At 53.2% G+C, this 19,935-nt stretch overlaps 2 protein-coding genes across 14 annotated transcripts in view; one reads left to right on the forward strand and one right to left on the reverse strand.

The window, feature by feature from the left end:
• Window positions 1-16,124, forward strand: part of PDCD11 (programmed cell death 11) — a 54,381-nt gene extending 38,257 nt beyond the window's left edge. For 2 of the 7 annotated variants that reach the window (XR_002338761.2, XR_014826824.1), the window contains 16 exons: window positions 614-703; window positions 884-986; window positions 1,697-1,874; window positions 4,876-4,932; window positions 5,482-5,604; window positions 7,083-7,205; window positions 7,613-7,919; window positions 8,114-8,230; window positions 9,162-9,311; window positions 9,528-9,775; window positions 10,427-10,595; window positions 11,118-11,271; window positions 11,751-11,916; window positions 12,864-13,294; window positions 13,814-13,968; window positions 14,508-16,124. Coding sequence is in view for 1 of the 7 variants with exons in the window: in XM_021073483.2 (XP_020929142.1) it covers window positions 614-703; window positions 884-986; window positions 1,697-1,874; window positions 4,876-4,932; window positions 5,482-5,604; window positions 7,083-7,205; window positions 7,613-7,919; window positions 8,114-8,230; window positions 9,162-9,311; window positions 9,528-9,775; window positions 10,427-10,595; window positions 11,118-11,271; window positions 11,751-11,916; window positions 12,864-13,035 (2,157 nt within the window). In the remaining 6 variants the exon portion in view is untranslated. Of the gene's footprint in view, window positions 1-613; window positions 704-883; window positions 987-1,696; window positions 1,875-4,875; window positions 4,933-5,481; window positions 6,214-6,626; window positions 7,206-7,612; window positions 7,920-8,113; window positions 8,231-9,161; window positions 9,312-9,527; window positions 9,776-10,426; window positions 10,596-11,117; window positions 11,272-11,750; window positions 11,917-12,863 lie in introns of all 7 variants that reach the window. The other 5 variants (XR_002338760.2, XR_002338757.2, XR_014826825.1 and 2 more) reach the window with 5 other exon arrangements.
• Window positions 13,192-19,798, reverse strand: CALHM2 (calcium homeostasis modulator family member 2). 7 transcript variants are annotated; one of them, NM_001445455.1, is given in 4 exon segments: window positions 14,582-15,558; window positions 16,794-17,509; window positions 18,182-18,215; window positions 19,504-19,798. In NM_001445455.1, coding segments are annotated over 2 exon segments (972 nt in total). In that variant the 5' UTR covers window positions 17,349-17,509; window positions 18,182-18,215; window positions 19,504-19,798; the 3' UTR covers window positions 14,582-15,141.
• Between the last annotated feature and the right edge of the window lie 137 nt (window positions 19,799-19,935).

Below are 19,935 nucleotides of genomic sequence, written 5' to 3' on the forward strand. Positions count from 1 at the left end.
GATACTAGTGGGATTCATTCTGCTGCACCATAATGGGGACTCCTCTAGTTATTTGCATATTCATTTGACTTGCTCTTTGTAAACTGTCACCTCGCTGAAGGCAGAACCTGGCTTTTATTATCACTCTCATGGCATATACATAGTGGCTGCTTGGGAAATGTTTTGTTGAGTTGACTTGAAAATTGGGGTATATATTTAGGGCAGAACACTGTCAGTAGTGAAATTAATTTGATTTAGAAATGAGATGTTAGTCCCTGAAGTCACTGGGCACAGCACAGTTTGGAGGAGGTCACAGGTCAGTGGGATTGGTCTTACTGCTTGAGGACGCTTCTGAGGCTTTTTTGCCTCATCAGCTGAGGCACCAGGAGGGGTACATGCTCTGCTGCGCTTGGGAGGCTCTGAGCTAGCCTCTGAGTGAAGCCTGTGGGAAGTGGAGGTTGGACAGGGCCACTGAGGTGTAGAGGTGGGCTCCTCTTCCTTGGGGAAAAGTGTAGGCTTAGGGCCCTTTCAGCCCTGTGATTTTCAGAGAGTGTTTTATTGAAGGGAAAAGAAGAGATGATTGTATCTGCTGCACTCCATTTCTCTTCCTGTTTTATTTTTTTTTTTTCCCCAGTACAACGTGGTTAAGAAATGGCTTGAGGTGGAGATTGCTCCAGATATCCGGGGGAGAATTCCCTTGTTGCTCATGTCTCTTAGCTTCAAGGTAGGTGTGCCTGAGATCCCTGGAGAGGAAACCCTGAGCTTGACTCAGGGTCTGTCACGTGCTTACAGTGTGTTTATTCGGGAATTGGTTTGGGAGATACTGTGCTGACTTCAGTGCTGTTGTTTTGGATAAATGACAGGCCATTCTCCAAACATCAGAGGAATTTTCTTGTCCTCACAGGTTCTGAAACATCCAGATAAGAAGTTCCAGATTGGCCAGGCCCTGAAGGCCACCGTGGTCGGCCCAGATTCCTCCAAGGCCTTCTTGTGTCTCTCACTCATAGGTGTGGTGATGACATGGGACCTGGTCAGGGAGGGTGGGGGTAGGAAGGAGTGGGAAGGGGTCTTCAGTCATTCCCCACGGTGAAGGGGTGCTCAGAAAGCCTAGTGTGCTGGCCATGTCCTTGGAATAGTTTTTTTCTGTGGCCTGTGTCTGAGTCACCTTTACCTACACAGCTGGCTTTCATAGGTCTCTTAGAAAGAGTTGTCCACCTGGACATGGGCCCAGGATTCTTGTGTAGGTGGCACGGTGATCTGGGTCTGTGTGATCATTCTGGGCCTCTCAGCCTAAACATCCCAGAATCTGGATGCCTCCACCTCCCCTGCCCTGTAGATGGCCAGCATCCCAGCTTCTTTCTTTTCTTTCTTTCTTTTCTTTCTTTTTTTTTTTTTTTTTTTTTTTTTGTCTTTTTGCCATTTCTGGGGCCACTCCCGTGGCATATGGAGGTTCCCAGGCTAGGGGTCAAATCGGACCCTGTAGCTGCCAGCCTACACCAGAGCCACAGCAATGTGGGATCCGAGCTTCGTCTGCGACCTACACCACAGCTCACGGCAACACCAGATCCTTAACCCACTGAGCAAGGTCAGGGATCGTACCCGCAACCTCATGGTTCCTAGTTGGATTCGTTAACCACTGAGCCACGACGGGAACTCCCCCAGCTTATTTCTTGGCTCATTTCCTCTTCCCTGAATCTTGTTCATTCTCCTCCTGCAGGTCCTCACAAGATGGAGAAAGGGGAAGTGGCCATGGGCCGCGTGGTGAAGGTGACCCCCAAGGAGGGGCTGATGGTCTCCTTCCCCTTCGGGAAGATCGGAAAAGTCAATATATTTCACGTGAGTGACTCCTTCTCAGAGACGCCCCTGGAGGACTTTACCCCACAGAAGATTGTCAGGTAGGCCAGCTTCTCGTCCTCTTTTTAGCTATCTGTGGGATTGGCGGGAGCTTTTTTGTTTGTTTTTAATTAAAGATGTGATTTTGTACCAGAAAAAAATAGTGCATAAAATGTAAAATGAAAATTGCTATTGCTCCTCCCTTTCTCTACCACTTTTTGCCATTATATACTTTGATCTTTATCTTTCAAGACTTTAACATATATGGGTATAATTTGCCCTTACTTCACAGTAGAATTTCATTTTATATACTTTGCTGTAAACTTGCTTTTTTCTCATAACAGTTTATCATGAACATTTTCTTTTCCTTTGCTGGTGTGTTGAAGTCAATGGAATACTTTTTTAGTATTCCATCATGTGGGTTTTTTGGTTGCTGATTTTTTTTTTTGTTTTCTTCCATTTTTGGCCCCCCCATATGGAGCTCCCAGGGCAGGTGTCAGATCCAAGCTGCAGTTGTGACCTAAACTGCAGCTGCTGCAAAGCTGTATCCTTAAACCCTCTCTGCCCCTGTGCTGAGCCAGGGATCAAACCTGAATACCAGGGCTCCCAAGATGCTGCTGATCCCATTGCATCACCGCAGGAGCTCCCCATTATGTGTTTTTTTTTAAAAATCACAGTTTATTTAAACAATTCTGTTGATGGACAGTAATGTTGAAGTTTCCATCTTTGCACCATATGTTTGGATATAGTGCAAGCATATCTGCAATAAATTCTAAGAAGTAAAATTGATGGGTCAAACAATGTTTTCCATTTTCCCAAAGTGCCTTCCAAAAGAACTGTGCTAATTTTTATGTCCATTAACAATAAATATGACTATTCTTTTTTTTTTTTTTTTTTTTGTCTTTTTTGTCTTTTCTAGGGCTGCACCCAAGGCATATGGAGGTTACCAGGCTAGGGTCTAATTGGAGCTATAGCTGCCGGCCTACACCAGAGCCGCAGCAAACGGTATCTGAGCTGCTTCTGCAACCTACACCACAGCTCATGGCAATGCCGGATCCTTAACCCACTGAGCGAGGCCAGGGATCGAACCCGCAAACTCATGGTTCCTAGTTGGATTTGTTAGCCACTGAGCCACGACAGGAACTTCTTTTTTTTTTTTTTGTCTTTTGTCTTTTTAGGGCCACTCTCACGGCATATGGAGGTTCCCAGGCTAGGGGTCTAATCGGAGCTATAGCTGCTGGCCTATGCCACAGCCACAGCAACACCAAATATAGGCCGAGTCTGTGAGCTACACCATAGCTCATGGCAATGCTGGATCCTTAACCCACTGAGCGAGGCTAGGGATCAAACCCGCAACTTCATGGTTCCTAGTTGAATTCGTTTCTACTACTCCACAATGGGAACTCCTGACTGTTCATTTCTTACACCCTTATCCACATTGGATATTCTTAATTTTAAGTCTTTGTCATTGAATAGGCTAAAATGATCTCTCGTTTTAACTTACATTTCTCTTACGGTCATTTTTCATGTTTATTGGATGTTTATGTTTGTTCTGTACTTTGCTTGGCCAAGTTGCTTTGTCATTTTAATATTGAAGCATTCATACATTTAATTTAAAAAAAATTGAGAGGTACATGTTCTCTGTAGGAAAGTAGTAACCTTTTGCAGTTGGGATACTTTATTTATGAACTGTTTTGAATTCACAAAAATGAACCTACCTCAGAGTTTTAAAACCATCTTATAGCCTGAATAAACTAGCATTGGAGAGGCATATTTCAGCTTGGTATAATGCTGACTTTCCTGACAATCCAAGTTATCCAGCAGTGGAGCAGATGTCCTCAGGAGACAGAGGTTGCAAAGTAGTGATCGATCTTTCCCATCTCAAGTGTCCCTGCCACCAGCACCTGCCTGAATTCTTAACCACTTGTTAGAGCTAAATGGCACAAAAATACTCAGGGCCTAGGAGCAGAAGAAGGAGTCAGAGAGAAATCCTGGATCATCTCTGATTTGTTTCTTCTTCTTCTTTTTTTTTTTTTTGCTTGTTAGGGCCACACCTGTGGCTTATGGAAGTTCCCAGGCTAGGGGTTGAATCAGAGCTGCAGCTTCTGGCCTCTGCCACAGCTACAGCCACACCAGATCTGAGCCACATCTGCGATCTACACCTCAGCTTGTGGCAGTGCAGGATCCTTTAACCTACTGAACGAAGCCAGGGATCAAACCTGCATCCTCATGGGTAATAGTCGTGTTCTTAACCAGCTGGGCCACAACAGGAACTCCTCTGCTTTATTTCTTGAGGCTTACAAAATACGGGTGTGATTTTTTTTTTTTTTTTAGCAAAATATTTTTTAAAAATACATTTTATTATAGTTAATTGTATGAGTAGCATTCAGTTGTAATTCTTTCATCTGTCAAATGTGGATAAGTCAATTGCCTAAGGGTAGATGGTGTCACCAGGTCCTTTCCTGCCCTGGTAGAAAAGGCAGGCGCCTATCATGAGAGAATTTGGTCTATGGTGTTGCCTAGATCCTTTCTACTGATGAGATTCTATACTTTGCAACTGGGCTGCTACTTGCCATTTTAAATGAAGTGAGTTTGGAAAACCCACCCTAAGAGTAAACCCTGCTCTCCCTCCCAGAAGCCTCCCATGCTTAGCCTCACTGATGGGCCTCCTCTGAACTGCTGCTATGAGCCTGTAGGGGTACCAGGCTGTCCCCTGCCATGGTTTCCGGTGATGAGTCTGTCTCTCCACGAGGTCCACCGACACAGGCTGGTCTCACCTCCTCAGTCCTCCCGGCATGGCTCTGTGTGCCTCCAGAGGGCTTGCGCGTCTCTCTTGTTTTCTCCTCCCAGCACCCTTCTTGGATGAGAAGAGCAAGTAGTGTTATTGACGGACTAGTAAACTGAGCCCCAGAGAGGGGACTTGCCCCGAGTCCCTGAGCAGGTGGTCAGCAGAATGAAGAAGAGCGCCCTCACCCACCAGTTGCTCTGCCTCGTGAAGAGGAAGCCAAGGCCCTCTCGTCTCCGGAGGTGTGGCGTCAGCCTTTTCTTTTGCTCTCATTCCAGGTGTTATGTCCTGTCCAATGCAGGCCCTGTGTTGACTTTGTCTCTGCGATCATCCAGGTGGGTGTGTTGTCAGGACAGGAATTGGGGGTGAACCCCCCAGAGGACCAAGGAGAGGCCGCGTGGATCTGACACAGAGCTTTGGGCCCCCCAGCTTGCCTCCCTCCTTGCCCCCATTTTTATCCAGAGAGGCTGAGGACATTCAGATTGTAGAAGAACCTGTCTGCTCAGGTTCTTGTCTCCCAGGGAGAGGTTCACACATCGAGTGGTATCGAAGGGTGCCATACCTGGTGAGGGGAGGGGACTTAGCCTCCAGGGTTCCCTAGAAGGGGCAAGTGTGCCTTGACGTGGATTAGCCCGGGGTCCTGGTCTGCAGTGGATGTTTATAAGCTTTGACCTCCCTGTGGCTTACTCAGCCTCTCCCTATTGCCATTAAAGCCGTCCCCCACCAACAGGACCTCAGGGGCAGGGAGGACTGGGCTCTGGAGTTGAGGTCCTAGTGATGGGTCCAGAGTCATATTCTTGCCAAGTGTGATCATCACAGATGAGCTGGGGGTGGGGTGGGGAAAAGGGTTAGAGGTTCATGTGTGTAACCTTTTATTCCTTTAGGACAAACCCGGACACGAAAAGCAAAATAGTGGATCCCGAGATTAACTCCACCCAGGACATTGAGGAAGGGCAGCTCCTGAGGGGCTACGTGAAGTCCATCCAGCCATCCGGTGTGCTCTTGGGGTGAGTGAGGTGGAGCCTGGGGACTGGGTGGGACCTGAGTGTCGCCCTGGGGTCTGTCCTGGGTTGGCCCACTGCTCTCCTCAGTCTCTCTGGGGGGAATAGTGAAGGAAGAGGAGTTTGAGTTCCCACCAGTGTTTTGGGTTTTTTTTGGAACTCCTCAATATCTTTATTTTTAAAATTTTTTAATGATTTTTATTTTTTTCCATTTATAGCTGATTTACAGTGTTCTGTCAGTTTTCTATTGTACAACAAGGTGACCCAGTCACACATAGGTACATTTTTTTTTCCTCACATTATCCTGCTCTATCATAAGTGACTAGATATAGTTCCCAGTGCTAGACAGCAGGATCTGTATATTGCTTATCCTTCCAAAGGCAATAGTTTGCATTTATTAACCCCAAATTACCAATCCATCCCACTCCCTCCCCCTCCCCCTTGGCAACCATAAGTCTGTTCTCCATGTCCATGATTTTCTTTTCTCCCACCAGTGTTTTATTCTAAGTTTTGTATACTTTCAAAAAGGTGGGTGTTTTTTTTGTTTTTGTTTTTGTTTTTTTTGTCGTTTTGCCTTTTCTAGGGCCGTTTCCCACGGTGTATGGAGGTTTCCAGGCTAGGGGTCTAGTCAGAGCTGTAGCCGCCGGCCTATGCCATAGCCACAGCAATCCTGGATCCGAGCCGCGTCTGTAACATACACCACAGCTCACAGCAACTCCAGATCCTTAACCCACTGAGCAAGGCCAGGGATCGAACCTACAACCTCGTGGTTCCTAGTCAGATTCGTTAACCACTGCGCCATGACGGGAACTCCCAAAAAGGTTTTGAATTATTCTTGTTTTGTGTTTTAGACAGAGTATACTGTGTGTCCATGGTCTATAAATGTTCCGTGGGATCGCATAGTGTTCACAACCACTAGATGTTACAGCCTTCCCTGCTGTAATTTCCTCATTTTCTTCTTCTTCTTTTTTTGGTCTTTTGTCTTTTGTCTTTTTAGGGCCACACCTGCAGCATATGGAGGTTCCCAGGCTAGGGGTCGAATCCGAGCTACAGCTGCCGGCCTACACCACAGCCACGCCAGATCTGAGCTGCGTCTGCGACCTACACCACAGCTCACGGCAACACTGGATCCTTAACCGAAGCCAGGTATCGAACCCACAACCTCATGGTTCCTAGTTGGATTTGTTTCCACTGAGCCAGGACGGGAACTCCCTCATTTTCTTCTTTTCTAGCAGGTTATGATTTCTACATTGTGATGCTCTGATAACGGTGCGAAAAATACCTTTTGGTCATGTCTTCATTATGCTAGATACTTTTTCTAGTTTACAAAGCCCTCTATTTTGTTGAATGCCAGGAACTTAGGTCACCTGTAAATCCTGCTCACGACTTGGGTCTCTGGGAAAGTGGAGGCACCAGGTTTGGTTGGGACTCTGTAGTTTTTATGACCATGGAACCTTCGTGTGTGTCTCTCTCTCTCTCGTCAGCCTTGGCCCCTCGGTTACGGGTTTGGCCCGCTACTCGCATGTCTCCCAGCACAGCCCGACCAGGAATGCTCTTTATGACAAATACCTCCCTGAAGGGAAGCTGCTCACAGCCAAGGTCCTAAGGTAGGTGCCTTCGCTTTCCCTCCCTCTCTCTCTCAGCCCTTTCTCTGGGAGCCCTCAGGAGGAGATTTAGAGGTAAACCTTAAACCTAATGGCTTAGGTAGTGGTGAATTCATTATTCAGATAAATGAAATCCGTTTGTTTGGAGCCTTCCGCCTCAGCTCCTAAAGGCAGATGTGGAGACTTTTCTCTGCACAGGCACCTGTTGTTGACAGAGAATGGGCTATTACAGCTGCCTTGGGTATTTTTCTGTGAAGCTTGATACAGTGTGCAAACCATTTCTAAGCTTACTGGCTGGATTCCGAGGCAGGTGGGGGCACGGCCCCAAAAACTGTGGGCTGTGCGCTGTACCCGTCATGCTTTCTATGTTGTCCTCATTGTCGCCTCTCCCTGCGTCCCTGTCGTTATAGCCTGAACCGCCGGGAGAACCTGGTGGAGCTGTCCTTCCTCCCTGGTGACACTGGAAAGCCGGACGTGTTTTCGGCCTCCCCAAGGCTGCCACATCTGAAGCAGGAGGGGAGGGACACAGAGGCAGAGGAGAGAGAGCACAAAGGAGAAGGCGAGACGGAGGAGAGAAAGAGACAGAAAAGGAAAGAGAAGAGTAGTGGGAAGGAGCAGGAGGAGGCACCGCTGCCCAGCAGGGAGACGAAAGAGCCCCAGAGGCCACGGGCAAAGAAGCCGGGCAAGCGGCCGCACCCGGAGTCTGCGAGTGAACAGGTGCGGCCCTCGGGGAGGGTGGCCTCCCCTCGGGAAAGGGAGAACCTTTCAGAAGCTGCTGGGCAGCTGCCTAGCCTCTAGGCCAAGAGTGGCCTGAGTGATATGGGGCATGGGGTGCTGCGGGCTGGGGCAGAGGGAGGGCAGTGCCCTGCGCATGAAGCAAGGCTCAGCATTTTCCCTGCCCGTCACTCCAGGAAAGCGTGAACAAGAAGCAGAAGAAGGCTGCTCTGTCCGAGGAGGAGGACAGCGGTGTGGAAGTGTATTACCGGGAAGGAGAAGAGGAGGTGGAAGAGACAGGCATGCGGCCCAAGGTGAGGGCAGCGCTGAACGGGGAGAAAAGGCCCCTCCGGGAGGGCACTCCAGTCTCCTGCCTGAGGGCTGGGTTGTCTTCAGTACCATCTTCTTCCTTTTCTGTAAAATAGGAGAAGGTGGGCAGCTTCTCCTTGGTTGGTCATCAGCTCCCGAGGAGAGTGCCCTGCTTCAGCCATTGAGTGAGCTGTAAAAATCTATTCTTTTTTTTTTTTTTTTTTTTTGGTCTTTTTTTGGCCATTTCTTGGGCCGCTCCCGCGACATATGGAGGTTCCCAGGCTAGGGGTCGAATCAGAGCTGTAGCCACCGGCCCACACCAGAGCCACAGCAATGCAGGATCCGAGCCCCGTCTGCAACCTACACCACAGCTCATGGCAACGCCGGATCGTCAACCCACTGAGCAAGGGCAGGGACCAAACCCGCAACCTCATGGTTCCTAGTCGGATTTGTTAACCACTGCACCACGACGGGAACTCCTAAAAATCTATTCTAATTGAAGTTATTGGATGGAGCCGAATTAAGTTAGTGGGATGGGCAGAGAAAAGGAAGCTTGGCCTTTCTGAGCCTGGGTCCTGGTCTGAGAAGTGAGGACAGCACTCCTGGACCTGAGGATGGGTGTGGAAGGCTTCCCAGACTTTAGGTGTCATTTTTCATACCTCTGTCCTAGCTCTACTGTTGTTTTATACACATGGGTATATATGTGTATGCATATCTAGTTCAAAAATTATTACTTAGATTTACTTACTAACAAAGAAAGCTTTTATGTCACTACCATGAGGTTTCCGCAGTGGACTGGGGCCTAGCCTGGCCCTGGGAGCAGAGGAGAGGTCTCTGGGCACCGTGGGAGTCCCTGCTCCTCCAGGAGGGAGGGAGCTGGAGACCAGGGGCAGCCCGTGTCCAGTGCTTTCCTCACGTGCACCTGTGATCCTCCAGGAGAAGCAGACCAGGCTGGCAGAAGCGCCCCGGCTGCAGCTGTCTTCTGGCTTCACTTGGGACGTGGGGCTGGACTCCCTGACTCCGGCCTTGCCACCTCACGGAGAGAGCTCAGACAGCGAGGAGGATGAGAAGCCAGAGCAAGCCACGGTGCTGTATTGTCTTCCAGGGTTTTGTCCTTTTGGCAGGGCCGCTTGGCGCTCTGTCCTTGCCTGGGTGTCTCTTCCGGCGGTGTGGGCCCATCTCAGGCTGGAGGGAGTATTTATGGAGCTTGTGGACTGCCCTGTCGGCCCCCAGCTTCCACTGCAGACCTCCCCAAGGTCCGAGGAACAGATCGCTCACTTGTTGTTCTGCCTTGCATAACAGAAGAAGAAAAGCAAGAAGGAAAGGGAGCTGGAGAAGCAGAAGGCAGAGAAAGAGCTGTCCCGCCTTGAGGAGGCACTGATGGATCCCGGGCGACAGCCGGAATCTGCAGATGACTTTGACCGACTGGTGCTGAGCTCCCCCAACAGCTCCATCCTGTGGCTGCAATACATGGCCTTCCACCTGCAGGCCACGGAGATCGAGAAGGCCCGGGCTGTGGCCGAGAGGGCGCTCAAGACCATCTCCTTTAGGTCCTGGCTTCGCCCCCTGCTGTGTGGCCGGGTCTTCCTGGGTGGGGGTGGGGGGATGTCTCCCCGGGTTGCAGGCCCTGCCGCCTGTGGGCCACTTCCTCCTTGGCAGGCCAACCACAGTTTGGGTGGCTGCCACCTGGCCTCATGGGTTAGCGGACTCTCTCAGATAGTTAGTCTGTGAACTAGGTCGGCTCATTTATATTTTATGGTCTTCTTCACTGAGGTGGCTAAGAGTAACATTTACCCGAGTCCCGCACCCCAGGTGCCCCTTCTGGAGCACACGTAGAGGAGGGCAAGCAGCTCTCCACGTACCTGGGTGGAAACCCTGTTGGTGGCCACTTTCCACGCAGGGCAGAGGGTAGAGCGGGCTTCCTGAAGGCCAGTGGAGAGGAATGGCGCTCCTTTGCGTCATTTTCTTCGTCCCTTCCAGCCCAGACCTCAGGTCACTTTGAGATTTGATAGGCTTCCTTCCCAGGAATGGAGGCGGAAACCAGGGGAGCCCTGCAGCTGTGAGGTTGGGGTTCCCGCTTTGTGTGAGCTGCAGTGGGGACGTGGAGCTGGGGGGGGGGGTGGTTTCCAGTCCCTAGGTGGGCGTGGGGGCCTCGTTGGGCTGAGATGCTGGAGCTCACGTGCTGACCGCTCTCCCTCCAGAGAGGAGCAGGAGAAGCTGAACGTGTGGGTGGCCCTGCTGAACCTAGAGAACATGTACGGCTCCCAGGAGTCACTGACCAAGGTCTTCGAGCGGGCCGTGCAGTACAACGAGCCTCTCAAGGTCTTTCTCCATCTGGCCGACATCTACACCAAGTCGGAGAAATTCCAGGTGGGCGTCTGGGCCAGGCGGCCTGCTGCCAGAGGGTCCCCAACCGCTTAGAAACAAGCCCCTGGATGTCCCTGAGGCAGCGGGGACGTTTTGGGGGAGAACCCCTGCCTCCGGACCCAGTCCCACCCCAGGCTTGCTCATCTTTCAAATGGGAGACGTCATTTCCCCACCTGTGCTTTAGGGATGTGGGGCCAAGATGAGGGAAGTGAAGGGACAGTGGACCCCAGTGCGTGTCACAGACAGAAGGTGACATAGCCCCTTCCCATCTCTCCTTGTCACCCTTGTCATGCTCACGTTCTCTGCTGGTCCTAGGACTTGCTCATGGCACAGGATCAGGAGGGACACTCCCCATCATGTGCTCCCCCGACCCCGTGCGCCTGCCTGCTCCCCTCATTCCTGGAATGGGGCCTGGGTAGTGATTGGAGCCTGTGAGGCCAGGGCCAGCTCCTTGTGAGCGTAGCTCCCCATTTGTCGTTGCCCCCTCTATCACTATCTCCTCAGCTTGCCTTGTCTTTCCCACAGGAGGCTGGTGAGCTCTACAACCGGATGCTGAAGCGTTTCAGGCAGGAGAAAGCTGTCTGGATCAAATACGGCGCTTTTCTCCTCCGGAGGGGCCAGGCTGGGGCCAGTCACCGTGTGATGCAGCGGGCCCTTGAGTGCCTGCCTAAGAAAGAGCGTGAGTGCTCATCCCTGCCCGCCTGCCCGCCCAGTTCCCGAGCACAGTGGGCTCTCCCACATCTGGGCAGAGGGGTGGGGTCTTCTCATCCAAGAGGTGGGAAAGGAAAGTCTTGCGGAGGGTATGTTGCTGTCTCTATTGATTATACGCTTATGAGCAGAGCATGTGTCGCATTTCAAAAGCTAAACTCCAAAGACAGAGGAACAGAAAGCCATTGGCACTAATTCTCTTGCCTCTGCCTATCCCATGGCTCAGCCCCAGCTCCCCCTCCCCCTCCTGGGAGTGGGGTGTCTGCTGTGGGAGTCAGAGATCAGTGCCCATCTGTGTATTTGGCCCTGAACCCACTCCATCGTCCCTCTTGTCATCACCGAGGTCTTAGGACCCAAGAGCAGGGAGTCAGGTGTCTGACTCTGTCCCTGTAGCACAGTGTGTTGCGACGAGGGCATGTGTCCGCTTTCTGAGCTGTCCTCTCCCTGCAGATGTGGATGTGATTGCCAAGTTTGCCCAGCTTGAGTTCCAGCTGGGAGATGCAGAGCGGGCCAAAGCCATTTTCGAGAACACACTGAGCACCTACCCAAAGCGCACCGATGTCTGGTCAGTCTACATCGACATGATCATCAAGCACGGCAGCCAGAAGGAAGTCCGGTGAGAGGGGGGGACAGATGGAGCCCTAATTCCCTGGCTTGGCCAAGTAGATGAGTGTTCGCCCCTTAGCAGCCCCGAGCACCCCTCTTCCTCTGTCTGGGGAAACGGCTTGACGTGACACAGCGGGTCCCGTGACATTCGTGTTTCCGCTCCTTTTCCTGCCTCGGGGCCAGCCTCTAGTCTTGTCTGGCACTTCGGGTGGGAGGTAGCCTGGCCCCTGGCTGGGAGACTTGGGTTTTCCTCATAATTAACTCTGAGCCTGGCTGTCATTGCAGAGAAGTTCTCAGGCATGATCTCACCCTTGTCCCTCAGCATCCCCCCAGGGCTGGGCAGATTGAGGTCCACAAAGAACTAGTGCCTCACCCAGGCCTATTAGGGAGTTTGAAGCAGAACTTTCCTTGGAGTGCCCGTTGTGGCTCCATGGTAATGAACCTGACAGTATCTATGAGGATGTGGGTTCGACCCCTGGCCTCTCTCAGTGGGTTAAGGATCTGACATTGCCATGAGCTGTGGTGTAGGTCGCAGATGTGGCTCGGATTTGGTGTTGCTGTGACTGTGGCGTAGACCGGCAGCTGCAGCTCCGATTCAGCTCTGATTCGACCCCTAGCCTGGGAACCTGCATGTGCCGAGGGTGCGGTTCCTCACAGATCCGTGTTCTGTTGAGATCCCGTGGGATCCCCATCCCATTAACTTTGCCTGATTCACTGTGTGATTTCAGGCCAGTAAGTCCTTTAACATCTCTGCCTGCTCCTCTGGAAAGTGAGGGTGGTGTTCTCTCCCCACGGGCCTGATGGGAGTTTATAATGGGAATAAAAATAACGGTAGCGGTGTGGGAGTGCCGAGTGACAGAGGGCCGGCCACCAGAGTCTAGAGCAAGGGGGTGACGGCTAGCCAGGCATCGGGTGGCCCTCGACCAAGAGCCAAACGCTGGCTGCTCTCCCTCCCAGGGACATCTTTGAGCGGGTCATTCATCTGAGCCTGGCCCCCAAGCGAATGAAGTTCTTCTTCAAGCGCTACCTGGACTACGAGAAGCAGCATGGCACCGAGAAGGACGTGCAGGCAGTAAAGGCGAAGGCCCTGGAATACGTGGAGGCCAAGAGCTCCTTGGAGGAGGACTAGCGGCCGGCTGGCTCCGAGGGCCAGTGGTAACCCCAGGCACCTGGGCAGTTGAAAAACTGTGTTGCCTGGGGACTCTATTTAAGTGCTGCTTTTTCTGCAGCATCCTTGGGGTGATCTTGTCAAGATGAAAAAGAACTTGAGATTTCTTACAATTCCTTTTTGCTTGTTTTATTTTAAGAACCAAATTATTTCATCTTTCTCCTTTTCTAGGGCTGCTCAGTAGTTGCAGGCAGCAGACTTCTGGGCTCCTAGCAAAGCTGTGAGTCTCTCCTGGGGAGCAGGAATGGAGGGCTGACCCCCGATGACCCTGTGGTCAGGATCCCACTTTGGCCCTGGTAGGCCCTTGGTCCAGCCAGAGAGGGTCAGCAGGGTCCAGGGAGTAGGCCACTCCCTGAGATAATGGGCTCTCTAGGCATTCACTTAGATTTTTGTGCCTTTTCGTGGAGGCCATGAGGCTGGGCCAGGAGGGCAAAGGCAGAGCCCAGAAGGGAAAATTAGGGAAGCTGGTGCCTGAGAGGAGAGCCACAGGTATTGGCTCAAACCACCTGGTGAGGTCTCTTTCCAGGGCCACTGGGGCCCGTTTATCTAACCTCTCTGAATTGGGTGCCTTGTTTATGAAATGGGATTTAAAAAATCCTACCTTGATGGGTTTTGTGGGTTCAGTGAGCACACGTATGCTGTGTGCTGTGGGGGCCTGGCAAGTGGGAGATTCCACGGGGACCTAGACAGATGTGCTGTGGGGCTTTGGGAGCGGCACAGCTTCTCTGTCTCCTTGTAGCTCCTCTAATGAGAGGTTGCTGGCAGAGCCTTGATTGGCATGATGATTGTTCCCTGAGGCCTGGAGGAGAAGGGGGCATGATGGGGACATGACGGGCCACTCCACCCGCACCTCCCTGAAGAATTCCCAGAGAGACTGGCTCTCCGCCTCCTTTGGTAAGTAACTATCCCATTTGTTCCCGGGTTCTTAGAGGCCAGCACAAACTCAGCTAGTCATCGAAGCCAGTTCATTTTTGGCTTGATCTTAAGGGAATTAAAAGTTTTCTTAGGCAGAGCTTTAAATGTCCTGAGAGCTGGAAAGCTTTTCCGTGGGAAATGACTGAGTCATTTGCCAGAAAGCAGGATGGGGACAAGGGAGAGGGCATCAGAGGTTGGAGAGGTGGTGGAGGTGCTCCAGCAAGGTCGGGCACGGGAGGGAGGCCAAGCTGGGCTGGCCTGTGCTTGGTCACTAGCCCTGGGTTACAAGAGCTAGACCCTACTAAGTGCCGGTGCGGAATCTGCCGGCTCCTGAAATTTAGGCCGAGCTTCCCTCTGAGAAAGGCCAGGCTCCATCTGTTTCCCAGATCAAATCAGTTAACTGAACCCAGTTAGGCACCCCAGGGCCTTCCTGAGTGTGGGAACACCTGGCCCTGCACCCTGGCCTCCCTCCCTCCTTTTCAGTCTTGCCCCAGGTCTCTCTCCTCTTCCCTCCCCAGGAATGGGATTCGGGCCTGTCCCCTTGTCCTCCAGCCTGCTGTGGCCCATCCAGTCACCCCGACACCAGGCTGAATTCCTTTATACTAAGAAAAGCTTTATCAGAAATGTATATAAAATAAAGCTAAAGGCGTACATCGGAGGGCCACTTCCCAGCGGAGCACCACTGAGCCAGGTGTCCGAATGCAGTTACGTGCAAATGAGCTGCACACTGTTTCATAGAAGGGCGCCTGCTGGTGAGTGTCATCATCACCTGGCTCTGCTGCCAGGGCTCCCCAGCCAAGGGGTCCTGCCCATAAAAGGTCCTCCACATCGTTAAGGACCTCCAGTCATCATCATGATTAAGTACCAGATCTGGGAAAGGGGCTTTTCTCCAAAGCTATTGACTGAGTGACTGGAGGCAACAGGAGAGGAAACTTCTTCAGGTCCGAGAGCCTTCCCGCCAGAGCCAACCACGCTGTCTGCTTGCTCTCACATTTGCACTCCACTTTGACTTTGTGTTCCTTTCTTCTGGCCAGTTTCCCCCAAAAGCTATAGTTAAAAAAAAAAGTCCCCTCTGATCCTGCCGTGAGCAGGCAGTGAGGTTCAGTCTGGGGCCAAGCCGTGTCATCGGCAAAGAGCATGGGACCAGGACCCTTAGGAGGTGAGCAGGGCCATCTCTATATTGTCCGGGGCCGTGCCGTTGCCCGCCAGACCCTGGGCCCACTTGTGCAGGCGGCTGTAGAGTGGGAGGCCCTGGTTCTCACGGTACAAGTAGACGCCAGTGATGGCGTTCCACTGCGGCCGCGGCTGTGTGCCTTCCACTGGGAACTTGGCAACCAGCTCCTCGTCATCCTTGTTGAGCGCCACGAAGCCAAAGAAGCGGCGCACGTTGTTGGCAGCCAACACCCGCGAGTGCACCTCGGCCGTGCGCTGGAAGAGCTGGTCCTCGTTGGTGCGGTACTGTGCCCAGTAGGCCTCCTGGCGGTAGCTGAGTGGGGAGCAGTAATGCTTGAGGCACTTGGTCAGGAACACCAGGATGGCCACCACGCCGATGAGCAGCCACCCGAAGAGCTGGTCAGAGAAGGGGCAGGGTTGAGGGCGGGCAAGGGGCTGCCTGCAGTCCCGCCCCCCCGAGAGGAAGTAGCAGGAGCTGGTCAGAGCCAGTGGGCCGAGCTGAACCTGGCCTCAGAACCCCCTGAGGGCTGGCTCTGTCCTTCCCTGGCCCCAGGTCCCACTTTTCCACCGGCAGCAGGCTCTTCTGACTGGGATTCCTCCTTTTTGTCCTCACTTGCTTGAACTCATACCTTTTCTGGTCTTAGATTCAGCCCCAAGGGTCCCCTCCACATCATCTCAGCCCACCAGCTCAGACTGCCAGGTTCAGCCCTGATGCCACCTCCAGGAAGGCTTCAGAAGCCCCTTGCAGACTTGCTTTCCTTGAGTCCCCTGTGGCCTGGTTCCTCAATTTATATTGTCACTCTGCCTCATTTTAAAATCTTACCCATGTGCTTGTCTTGCTTGGCTGTGAGCCTTTTGAAAGCTAGACAGTCAAGGTCATCTTTGTTTTCCCAGTTAAGCCTGTACAGAGATCTGTGGACATTGGATCATCATCAAATAAATTTTATTTCTATCATCTTCCACCCCCTTTGGTGTCATCTCTGGCCCTCCTTCTCCACTTGTGTTTTTATGGATCCCAGAGGTGATGCTTAGAAAATTGTGTGCTTTTTCCGCTCACACATGCACGCGCTCTCTCTCACCCTGCTTCTCTTGAGTTAATACTTCAGCCGTTTTTCTGTTTCTGCCCTTGCTCTCTCTCCCTGACCAACTCCTTCAGAACTGAGCCAGCGTAGGATCAAGGCGGGAGCTGCTGCTTCCTGACTGGACAGCCCTTCCTGTCTCCAAGGACTCCCCTGATGTCAACGATGCCTGAGGCTGACTCAGTACTGGGCAGGGGCCTTTCCTAGGCCGGGAACATTGCTGGTCCCGTGAGCCAGCCACACGACACTATCAACTCATTGGATGGCCGGGGTTCATCTCAGTCTGGCTGGAGCAAAGGCCTTAATCTGTGACTGGGATCAAGACTCAGTCTAAGCAAGAAGAGCGTTCCTTTAATGTTTAAAACTTTCCTATTTGGGATAGAATTGACTCTTGCCCCACCAAGAGCAAACCCACAGTTACTGATCTGATGCCTGATGCTGACAGTCCAGTGTTTTCCTGGAGAGCTCAGCCCCTGAGGACAATCCGGGCACTTCCCCACCAGCCACCACGTTGGGGAGAAAGAGAAGGGGCTTCCCTTGATACAGCCTTACCTGGGACTCGTACTTGAGCCTGCGGCTGACCTCCTCCCGGAAGCCTGACAGGTTGGCAGGGCCCTCCCCACATGGGAACCTGGCCAGGATTTCTGTGGCGTGGGCCAGTGGGAAGCTCTCTTTTCCAGCTGTGAGCGAGGAGGGATCCACAAACTCGCTGAGAGCACAGACATAGGCCTCACCACGCAGCAGGGAGATGACAGACCAGGTGACAGGGGCCACAGCTGCACGGCCTACAATGGAGCTTAGGAGGAGGAAGTTGGGGGCAGCCGAGCAGTTCTTAGTCCTCCGGTACTGGCACTCGGCCACCAGGTTCCAGGTGTGGTTGTTGAGGATGACGCCGATGAGGAAGAGCGCCAGGGCGGGCACCCCGATGGCTGTCAGCCCGTACAGGTAGTTCCGGGCTGGTGAGCAAGGGCAGTGGAAAGCCACCACAGTGAATAGCTCCTGGCTGCCCACCGTGCCCAGGGCCACCAGCCCATTGAAGATCATCACATCTTTGCTCTTGAAGAAGAGCGATAGGAAGCGGAAGTTTTCTGCAATCAGGGCTGCCATGGTGACAGGTCAGCTGGAGGACCGACAGTAAGAGTGGAGGCAGGAAGGGACCGAGACCGACGGTTCCTGGTGGGACTAGGAAAGCGTGTGGGCTGCTGGGCACCTGAAGGCAGAGCACGGGCTTGGCATTTTATCCTCTGCGGCGGCTGGCCTCGTGCTTCCTGTGGGACAGTACATGACTGATCAGTGTTTGCCTCTGAAAACAGCAACTGGAGGGTATTGTGTAGCCAGGATGGCGAGAAAGGAAGGAGACTTGGGGAGCCCCGGGGCCTGGGTGGAATGAGAGAAGCCACTGTTCACACCTACTACCTGTCAGGTGCTTCACACCCCTCACTGCCCATCCTTGTGCTCCGGCTCTAACCTCCAGTGACAGGAGGTAGAGGCCTCAGGGTGAGCGCTTGCCAGGCTCACATGGGAGTGGCAGAGCTGAGATGCAGTCTCGAGTCTGTCTGCCTCAGACACTTAACGTTCTTTTCACCACCGCAAACTTCCATTAAAACAGGGCCTGGGAATAGCCCTCTGGCATTAGGGGATATGGGATGTCTACTGGCTTCCCGTTTGGGATTCCAGGTCCTGCTAATGTGTGGAGGGACCCAGGACTGTTTGGAGGATGTGTCCTCAAGGCCTCTGGCCCATGAAGACATAAAAGCTGGAATGAGTGTCCTGGTGGACAAGGGACTTGAACTTGACCCTGTGATGTGGGGCGGGATGGAGGGAGGGGCCTCCAGTCAGTGGTGAGCCTGGTGCAACATCCCTGGAGTTCACAGTAGGAACCTTCTCATTTTGGAGACCTCGGGCTCTGGGCCGGTTTAGGAGATCCTGACTCAACATACTTCATGATCATCCTCTGGACTTCAGCATCCTCATCTGTGAAAAGAGGATAAGTCATTCTAGTTCTTGCTCTCTTCGGGATGCTGATGGGGAAAGACGGGATAAGCAGAGCCTGATAACCGTCCTGGATGTGAAACCCTCCATCTCGCCCTGTCTAGTCCTTAAGACCCCTCCCAGAGGTGAGGTGGGTGGGGGATGATCCTGCTTCCTGTGAAGATGGAGAAACTAAGGCCACAGGAGGATAAAGTGTCTTGCTCAAGGCTCTTCAAATATGGAGGTGCCTGGACAGGACTTGCACGCATGACCTAAGGAGGGCTGGGATGTGGACATGGGTGGGTACAGCTAAATGAGCCCTCTGTCTCCTTGGTCTTCTACTGACCTTGCCCTGGGCACACCCACGAGAGCCCTGATGAGCTGCCCCTTCCCCACCGTTGCACCTTCCCTCTCCAGCAGGCTTGCTCCAAACGGATCCTGGGCCTGCAGACTGCCCAGCCTGTCAGCTACAGGAAGGCTTGATGAAGGCTAGGGCTTGGCCGTGCCCACCACCCTCTCTTGAGCCTGCTCTGCCTTGGGCTGGGCAGCCGTGGGGCTGGCAGCCTGCCAGGAAGTGGCCATGGCCTCAGGCTCCAGCCCTGTTCTGCCCCCACTCCCTTCTCAGGCTCCACCCACACAGGCCAGGGTGTGGCCCTATGTTCTTCCCATCCCGACAATGAAAAACAAAAATCCTCCGGCCAGTCGCGCTGGGGGGGGGTGAAGGGGTGGGGTGGGCAGCAAACGAAGATGGGGAGACCTACCCATATTTCCTTCCGTGCCTCCTTTCTAGACCCCTGCCCCTCCTGGGCATGCCAAGGCTGCCAGATGGGCTGCTGCAGAGCTGAGTAGCCACGTGGGTTGCCAGAAGGAGGAGGAGGGATCTGACTTCCCCAACTCACTGCCTGAGGTCCTGGGGGGCTCCAGTCCTAACTCCCAGAGCAGGGGAGTTTGTAATACTGCTGGGGATGGACCAGATAAAGGCACCCCCCTCTCCCTCTTCCTTTTCCCTTCTTGGCTTCAAGGCTCCCAATATGCTCCCCTGGGTTCAGAAACCCCCCCGAAGTGTGGTATAAGACATCTGACCACTGGTGGGTGGTGGGCAGAGGAGGGACCAGCCTCTTTTCTGAGACTGCTGCCCCAGGCTGCCAGGGATGGGTCACACTGAGGCCCTTGGGGGCACCTCCATCAACAACAGAACAGAAAACTGGCTGCTGGGGAGTGGGAGCATCCCTCTCCAGAACAGTCCCCCTGGGCAGCTGCAGAGTAGCCCTGCCATGCTCCCCTTCCTTACCTGGAACCAGCTGTGGGCACTGGCGGCCTTGGCCTCTGCGTGGAGCTGGCCTCTCCAAGTGGCGCCAGGACATCGACGGAGCCCCTGGGGTGTGGGCCTCCAGGGCAGGCAGCCTGGCAGGGTGGCTGGTGCTCTCGGGGCTCCCTCCTGCTTTGCTTTGTGGGAGAGACCCGCAGGACCCGGGGCTGGTGGTGTCTTCAGAAAAGTTTACCTCCAGAAAAGAGGCAGAATCTACGGGCCGGCCCGCAGCCCGCGCGCCCCGCCAGCCAGTGGAAAATCGCCTACAGACGCCAGGCAGGGGGGACGGCCCCGCGCGCGGGCGGCACAGGGAGGGGAGAGGAAGTGGAGGCGGCTGTTCAGAAGCCTGGCCCTGTCTGCCTTCTGAGGCTCCACACCAGTGGGACCAGTTTGAGGGCCAGGCAGGGGGCCTCC

The sequence above is a fragment of the Sus scrofa genome, chromosome 14 (assembly GCF_054392235.1).
Source record: "Sus scrofa isolate SSC_HxYL_T2T_F1_AM1 chromosome 14, Sscrofa_HxYL_maternal_Yorkshire_Landrace_v2.0, whole genome shotgun sequence".
NCBI classification, from domain to species: domain Eukaryota; kingdom Metazoa; phylum Chordata; class Mammalia; order Artiodactyla; family Suidae; genus Sus; species Sus scrofa.